This window comes from Exophiala aquamarina (assembly GCF_000709125.1).
Source record: "Exophiala aquamarina CBS 119918 chromosome Unknown aczIA-supercont1.77, whole genome shotgun sequence".
In the NCBI taxonomy this organism is placed as follows: Eukaryota; Fungi; Ascomycota; class Eurotiomycetes; order Chaetothyriales; family Herpotrichiellaceae; genus Exophiala; species Exophiala aquamarina.
In genome coordinates, this window is record NW_013550511.1 from 1 (window position 1) to 7,926 (window position 7,926).

A 7,926-nucleotide genomic window follows, 5' to 3' on the forward strand; every position below is an offset into this window, starting at 1 on the left:
GTAGTGGCGGCGGTGGTGGTATCCGTCGTGGTGGTAATCGAGGTGGTGGTGACCGGGGTAGTGATTGGAGTGGTGGTGGCTGAGGTAGTGATTGGAGTTGTGGTAACCGGAGTCGTGACTGCGGTTTTAGTTGATGAGGACCATTCTTGCCACTGTGAGGATTGTGACCGGGTAGGGACAGTGGCCGATGCGACGAGCGCGGTCAATGCCCAAATGAAAACTCCGTACGAGAGCATCCTCGATGGAATGGGAATGAAAAATGAGTGTAGGAAAGGACGCGGGCGAAGAAAGAGTAAATAATTAACTAAGAAAACTGAGATCTATATATATTGATCTATAGTTCTATAAATAGGTTTTGAAGGCTATGTTAGAATTGCAAAACGTTTTGCGCGAGAAGGCCGTTGTCGGGTAAAGCGTGGAAACTTTGGCCCACTCCTGACAGTCAACTAACCCATACGCGATGATCCATCTCGCGGCCTATCACGATGCCACCTGACCTCGGGGAACTTCGCTGAAAGCAAGGGCCAATCATCTTAAAATCCCCAATTAGACCTGGGCTGACATGGACCTACCGCCGACTTGTCTGCAAACTCGGCGATGGACAGTGGAGGGCGGAGCTTAGGGGCTTCATAAACACCTGTTCCTCGTCGCCATAATCGGGCTCATGGACGCAAGGACCCGTTTTCCCACTGCTCGACAGAGTCCAAATAAGTCCATGCTCCACAATACAGTAGAGAGATGGAGAATTCATGTCAGCCTGTCGACGCAAGGGCGTCCAACACCCCCCGATGCCTCCTATTGGTGTTCCTCAACTACCTTTTCTTTCCAACAGGCCTCCCACCCGCTAGGGATGTTCGGGCCACGCTCCGGAAACGGAGTCCATCCGGTGGACGAGAAATATTCAATCGTAGATCCAGCGGACAGCGGAAGGGGCTAATCCAGTCCCGAAGCCGCAGATCCAGTACAGTAACTTAAACTATCTCTCTCAGTGGTGACTAGCCGGTTGATCCTAGCGTGTCAGGGGAGCTCGAGCTTCAGCCACGTAGTTGGCAGGTGGGCAGCTTAATGGGGGCGCGAATCTCATTAAAAATATTAAAAAGAATCGAATGTGCTCAAACTCAGCAGAGACGTGGGCGCTCCCAGTTTACAGTCCTGTGTTCTCGTTATGAAGGCCAATCTTTTTGATTGCGCCGCTACCTGCGCGGGTTGCGAGCGCTCTCCCTCAATGCCTCATACAGCTTACTGGCATCAAACCCTGCTGCGTACAGCTTCAAACTCCCCTCCCTCTTTGAGCCGAAGTCCCTATCTTCTCAAGACATCATTCAGACAACTCGAATAGAGTGTACGGTTTCGAGCACGTAGCGACGCGAGAATCGGAACAGGCCACATCCAGAATGTGCCCTAAATCGCAGGGCGTTGGATGTACATGTGTTGGTACAAGAGGTTCTCAAAGAGTTTGTATACTGTGCTTGAACGTCCCCGTTTCGTATACGGGAGGAGGTTCGGCTGCGGTACGTTATGGAGGACGGAAGAGAAGGATATGAGTACACCGTCAGTCTGATTTATGAGCTCGCAGTTTTGCAGTGGAAAGGCCATCATTTCAATCAGACCACATACCGCCCCATGGTTTGGTTAGTATTTCTGCCTGACTAAGAACGGTGAGTAAATCAGTTCTGTGCAGCAATTATCCCGTGCAGCGTAGCGTTGTCATACAGTCCCCCAAAATCAATATGAGAGTGATGTTCGTTGGTAAGTGGGTGCGGGTTGGGCCGAAGGGGAATGTTCGAGAGGATCCGCAGCGCACTCGCAACCTCTCCATGCTGAAGAGCAACAGATGCTCCCTTCAGCGCTGGACTCTAACCACCAATGGCACGAAAGCTTCCAGCCTCGATACACGCAAGCATTCGGTGCATGATCGAGAATGGCGGCTTCACAACTCGACAGATCGCGGCTCATCACAAGTGTAGCGAGGACGCTGTGAAACGTATCAAGCGAAACCTTCGTGACTTCGATAGCACCACGAGACCTGGTCGTCGCGGCGGACGGCCCTCATCCATAACCCCCACGATGCGCAATGCCCTCCTTGCCCATCTCGATGAAAACCCTGAAATGTACCTGGAAGGGATGGTGGAATACCTGTGGGACGAGTTTGGGGTGCCGGTCACTATATCCAGTGTCAGCAGGACATTACATTCTGCTGAGCGATCAAAGAAGAAGTTTCGCCGTAAGGCTGCTGAACAAAATCCCGACCTGATTGACTATTACCTGCACAAGATCTCCCTCTTCCACTCCTATCAGTTTGTGTACGTGGACGAATCGGGTTGTGATCGAAGAGATGGGTTTAGGCGCACGGGGTGGTTTCCACGAGGGGTGACCCCCGTTCAAACCGCTAAATTCCGTCGAGGACAGCGGTATCAGATTCTCCCTGCGTACTCCCAGGATGGTATCCTTTTTCCACGTGTCTTTCAAGGCTCCACGGATGCCACTGTGTTTGAGGACTTCATTGAACAGCTCCTCCACCACTGTGGAAGATTTCCTGAGCCGAACTCGATCCTGGTGATGGATAATGCCTCTTTTCATCGTAGCAAGCGGATCAGGCGAATGTGTGCGATGCGGCGGGGGGGAAGCTGATATATTTACCTCCCTACTCACCTCGGTTGAATCCATTGAAGAGTTCTTTGCTGAACTTAAGGTATTCATTAAAAAGAACTGGATGGCCTATGAGGAGAACCCCGAGCAGGGGTTTGGGGCGTTCCTGGAATGGTGTGGAGATAGGGTGAGAGCAAGGGAGGAGAGTGCTACTGTAAAGGTCACTTTAGGCACGCAGGATGGACCATCACCGAGCCAGAAAGATGTCCACCGATAGTATTATTCTAGAAATGCAGGTCATTCGCCAGAATTCTTATCTAGGCACATTAAAATGCATGCCACCAATCTAATCTACTCCGTCAAATCCTGACCTCGTGATTCTCGACTTCACGGTCCAGTCTAGGACGCTTGTTCTTGTTCATACAATTGAGAATATCGTCACGGTAACAAAACCGGCGAGCAGTGCCTAACAACACGCCGGCTTGGACCAAGAAATCAGTGGTTTGATCTTCAAAGAGGAGCCCCAAGTCGAAGTGGTGTTTCAACAACACATCGAGAGCTTTGCCGATCTCGGCTTTACGCACAGGATCCCGGACTCTTGACTGTTGCCACGCAGCGTAATTCCGCAGCGCGTCATCCAGGAAACCATGGATTTCCACAGCCATGAGCTTGGCTATGTCCGAAGAAGGCCCCGACTTTGCCAGGAGTCGCAGGAGTTTCACGTGACAGAGAATTATCTAGTAAGCGCTAAGTGAGTTGGCGCACCAAAGATTACCACGGTACGAGCACCTGATGGGCTCGCATAACCCGCCTTCTTCGACCCGCTCATCGTGTCTCCTTTTGGAGCCAAGTGACATCCCCGAGTCGCCCTGTTGAGCCTTGTACCGGCCTTACAATTGGTCCAAGAACGCGAAATGAGCGAAATTCCCACTCCCGGGTCTGTTCCACAGGCATTGAAGACAGCATGTACAGAGTGCCGCCAGCAGAAAGTGGGATCTTCAACTGCCTGAGATATCTAATACCCTGTGCTGATTCACCGCGTTCTCAGGCGAAATGTGATGCGTATTTACAACCCGACAGACCGTGTTCAAGGTGTCGAAAGGTGAACCGGCGCTGTATAAGATCGGAACCTTTCGAAAGAGAGCATAAACGCAAGTGAGTCCTTGTCTGAACTTTCTGCTGGTCCACGTTCTAGCGTTCATGGGATCGTAATATAGACGAATGGCAGAGCCCGAAAGCCGCTCAAGAGCTGCGACACTGGGACCGACATTATCTCATGCCGACGGCTGCTTGGATTCCGTGGAACCGCCTTTCTTCAGAGCTGCGACAATTGCACCGACATCCTTCCCATCATCATCTCGTGCTGTTGAGAGCCTACAAATATCCGAAAGCCTTGCGCAAGACCCATTGTCCACTTTGAGGTTGCCATGGAGTCCTAATGGCCAAACCATCGAACACTTCCGGCTGTAAGTTCTCTTTGGGGTTTGATCCTGCCAGACGTACCTGACCCCAATCCTACAGCCTCAACGTCCATGTCCAAAGCATGGCCCCAGTCATGTCGGCCGAACCATCTCCTCTCAAGCGACCACGGCCACCTTCCGAGCGCCATCCCCTGCCTGCAGCCGAAGTCCCGCGGACGGCGATCAATCAATTGCCGAACAATTATCTTGCTCGTCAGCACGAGGACACCATCCCGCTGGTGACGGTGAACGACAAGCTTCCTGAAATCGCACGGCTTCTCGGCGAATATGATGTTGTGCTTCAGCGCCATGGAAGTATGGCTGAGAACCTCGGGGCCTGTCCTCTTGGTCCTATCTTGCTCAAGCGCTTTGAAAGACTGTTTGAGGGCCCTCCCAAAGTGTTGAAGTCATCTGCACAAGATTCGACCATCAGCTGGCTAGACGTGGTTGAACTCGCCCAGAGCAGCCCGAAACGGCTTAACCTCGAGAGAACCCGCAACGGCATCCGAGTGTGCCAGTTCCATACCAAGCAGTGTCTGGTGGAGATCTCGGAGGAAGACTATGTTCTTATTGCCAGTGGCGTGCCGCAGAAGCTCATGCCTCCACAACCATTCCTGGAAGACGAAGAAAAGGAACTTGGAGTTATGGATCTACTTGACAGGAACCTTGGACAGATTATCCAACTTGCCGACCAAGGTATGTCAAAGTCGGATACGGGCGGGGAACTTCTTTGTGCTGATGAATGTTTCCAGTGTCTGCTACAGTAGAGCTCGACAGATGGTCCACAAGATGAAGAATCGGAGAACATCCATCCTTAGTCGCCGGGAGCAGGAGGTCGAGTCGAGGAAAGCTCCTGTTCGAACTGAGGGGCCGCCTTTGTCACCTGCTGACACCAACGGCGGGACGAACATGCCAGTACGACGCAGAGGGCCGTCTCATTCTCCTCCCCTGAGATTCACTGCGGTCCCTTTGAGGCATGCTGATGCTGTGGAAGTCGAGCGGCCACAGGTAATCGGTGATCATACAACCAGCAAATATCGCCCTGCAGAAACAATCGCCACCGAGGGAGCGAGGGGCGAGGTTGCCTGAGTATCTAGCCCGAAGCTGCTCTTCATTCAGCGCCAATCGAACTACGGCTGTGCAAAATGCGCCGGCCGCAAACCCGCGATCGGACTCTCTCTTATCACGCACCTGGCGCGAACTTTGCCTTGCATAAGCAGCCGCACAACCCTCTCGCCCTGTCGTAATCCAACTTTAATCCTCGCATCACGGAGGATCGCCCGTCAACGCCGTTTCAATGTCGCGTTCTTCGTGGCTAGATTGTGGTGGGTCCACAGCGTACCATTTAGACCATACCGAAGGCGCTAGCTGAGGTTGAGCAGCGTCACGAAAAGCTATCCCTCACAAATTGGGTCTGGATCGAATGCTCGTGATATTGATGGGGAAGACAAAGTCCCACTAGCCACCCCACCAGCCACTGCGGGGCATCAGTGTCTAGAACCTTTCCTGATCATACAAAGTCTAACGCCGCCCGTGAATAACTAGGATTTAACGTGTCGCGAGCGATTTTGGGACCATGGCTTAAGGCGCCTTTCATTTGGCCCCAGTGTGGTTTGTGTATGTCGGCAAACCGCTGGCATACTTTGATGTGTGCTTTTCAACGCAAGATTTTCCCCAATTTGCAAGCCTCGTGCCGAAAACAGCAAAACAACGCAGTAAACTTCACTCGCCGTTGTCTTATGTCCTCCTGGCTCGACTAGGTACTTGATATAGTCCAACAAGGAGGATAACATATGTAAATTTAGCTAGGGAGATGAATTGACCCCGATTAGAACGTCAGACACGGAGGCGGGGGGGGGACGGCATATATGTGTATTGAGTTCTGTGAGCTTTAGTCGATCTACGGCAAAAGTTTGTCAGTTGCTTGTTCATTGTAGGGAAGGGACGAAAGGCCAAAACTTACAGTCCCTTTAGGCTGTTCCAGTAGTAGGCCCGGTCCAATAGATGCAGGGTAGCCTTCTCTTCCACGCTGAGCTCTGGAAGGTTTTCCAGCAAGCTTTCCACAAAGCAACTGTCATCCGTTCTCTTTTTCAGACACCAGATTTGAATTGGCATTGCGTAGAACCCAGCATCTGCCCAGTCCAGAAGGGCATATGATTCATCCTGCGTATACAGGATATTCGACCTGGATAAGTCAAGATGACAGAAGGGAAACTGCTCAGATGGAAAGTGGATCTTAGTGTCCTCATTTACCAATGCACGATTGAACCATGCTGCTACGTCATCGACAGTCTTGAATATCTCATAGGCGCGGTAGTCAGGAGCCCAGATATAGCCATGCGGTTCACCACCATCGGCTGGACCAGGTCTCTCACTTTTGAGCAGGGACATTTCGGCAATTGCTCGACCAATTTTGTGACAATGGAGAGGTAGGTCCTCAAGTGGGAGTTCCGATAGCTTGATTCCCTGGATGAATTCCATCACGAGGTAACCACATCTACCCCTCCAATGATTCTCAGGAAGACTGGTATCTTGGAAAAATCGATAGACTTGAGGTACTCGGAGAAAGCGACCGTTCAAACTTTCATGAGCAAGTCTCTGGTTTGCTGCCTCGGATGCCGTGACGGAAGGGCCAAACTTGACCAACGCATGGCTGTTGAGTCTAAGGACGAGGTTCGAGCTGAACTCGGCTACTAGACGGTCATCCACCGAGTGGGCCGATGAACTGAGCTCATACGAGCGGCACCAATTTATGATATCTTCGTTCGTTGCGGTCAAATGGTCTAAGTCCATGTTGAAGAGACGAGTTACGCAATATGTTTAGCCAAGGAATTATGATGAGTGTCGAGGATTTTGAGGATAAACTGGATCATCGTAGAGGGCAACTATACCGATGATAGTTCACGTGACCCTTATACTGCCGAGGCAGTTTTTGTTGGGAAGGACACTGAACTTCGTAACTTATACGTCGAACTTGCACAGATTAAAACCCGCCAACATGCCGACGACTCCTCGTGGATCGTTGGAGTTGTCAGAGTCGTCGTTCATAACCTAGGTCCAGTGAAACCGGGGGCAATGATAAGCTACAACCACTGGACCATTTCTCTCTTGGTTGCCCCGAATGCGCAAGATGCAACTTCCCAGAAGTTCTCGGGTTCTGTTCGTCTCGATCTCAGACCCGAGGGCCCGAAGAACGGGGCATTGTACATTGACTTCTTGCAATATCTCCTATCTCATAATGTTGCCAAAGCATTTTGATTTCACTGTCAGTCATTCCAACGGCCAGATGACTGTAAAAGCAGTCAAAGATCTTCTTCGCACAAAGGGCAGACATAGATACACCATGACTGAGAATGGAGGGTGTCAGTGGTGGGTGTGAGCACCTCTTCGATTTGTGCGAATTGCAGCAGAGCTGTGTTGATCGATTAAGCAGGTTCAACGTTATTAAAGATTTCGTTGGAAAGAAATACCTGCCTCCTAGTGTCGAAGAAGAGATGACAACGGTCACAACAAATAACTATTCAAAGAGCTTGGCTCCATTCACACATAACATTCAGAAAGGTACATTTTATTAGTACAAAATGATGGTTGCTTATCGAATCACGTTCTGTGAGATGAAAGGAAGTACGTCGTGTAACGCGCGCTAAATTGACCCTAACTCCAGATCGTGTCGCCTTGATGTAAGTTGATAAGTAGCATTGTGCTTTGCGTTCCAAGGTCCCTAAATACAGGTTTATTGGCTTGTTCTGCTGCAGGATAGAGATTATCAGTCAAAACTTCGTGGCCTCGACAAGGCTCGAGACTTTGTCGATCTTTATCGCAACGCCATCTTCACTTATCCACTTGATAACAAAGAACCATCGTATTTATAGAGGGG

The 7,926-nt window shown here is 50.8% G+C and overlaps 3 protein-coding genes across 3 annotated transcripts; 1 reads left to right on the top strand and 2 right to left on the bottom strand.

Moving 5' to 3' along the window:
* Positions 1 to 2,948: 2,948 nt before the first annotated feature.
* Positions 2,949 to 3,418, bottom strand: A1O9_13129 (uncharacterized protein; the record flags this gene model as incomplete). Its single annotated transcript, XM_013397952.1, has 2 exons — positions 2,949 to 3,262; positions 3,355 to 3,418. 2 exons carry the CDS (start codon positions 3,416 to 3,418, stop codon positions 2,949 to 2,951), a joined length of 378 nt encoding a protein of 125 aa, XP_013253406.1.
* Positions 3,419 to 4,132: 714 nt separating this feature from the next.
* A1O9_13130 (uncharacterized protein) lies at positions 4,133 to 4,842 on the top strand (the record flags this gene model as incomplete). The annotated part of the gene is made up of 2 exons (XM_013397953.1): positions 4,133 to 4,745; positions 4,802 to 4,842. 2 exons carry the CDS (start codon positions 4,133 to 4,135, stop codon positions 4,840 to 4,842), a joined length of 654 nt encoding a protein of 217 aa, XP_013253407.1.
* Positions 4,843 to 6,008: 1,166 nt separating this feature from the next.
* On the bottom strand, positions 6,009 to 6,842 carry A1O9_13131 (uncharacterized protein; the record flags this gene model as incomplete). The annotated part of the gene is made up of 1 exon (XM_013397954.1): positions 6,009 to 6,842. The coding sequence occupies one exon, from the start codon at positions 6,840 to 6,842 to the stop codon at positions 6,009 to 6,011; it is 834 nt and encodes a 277-aa protein (XP_013253408.1).
* Positions 6,843 to 7,926: the final 1,084 nt, after the last annotated feature.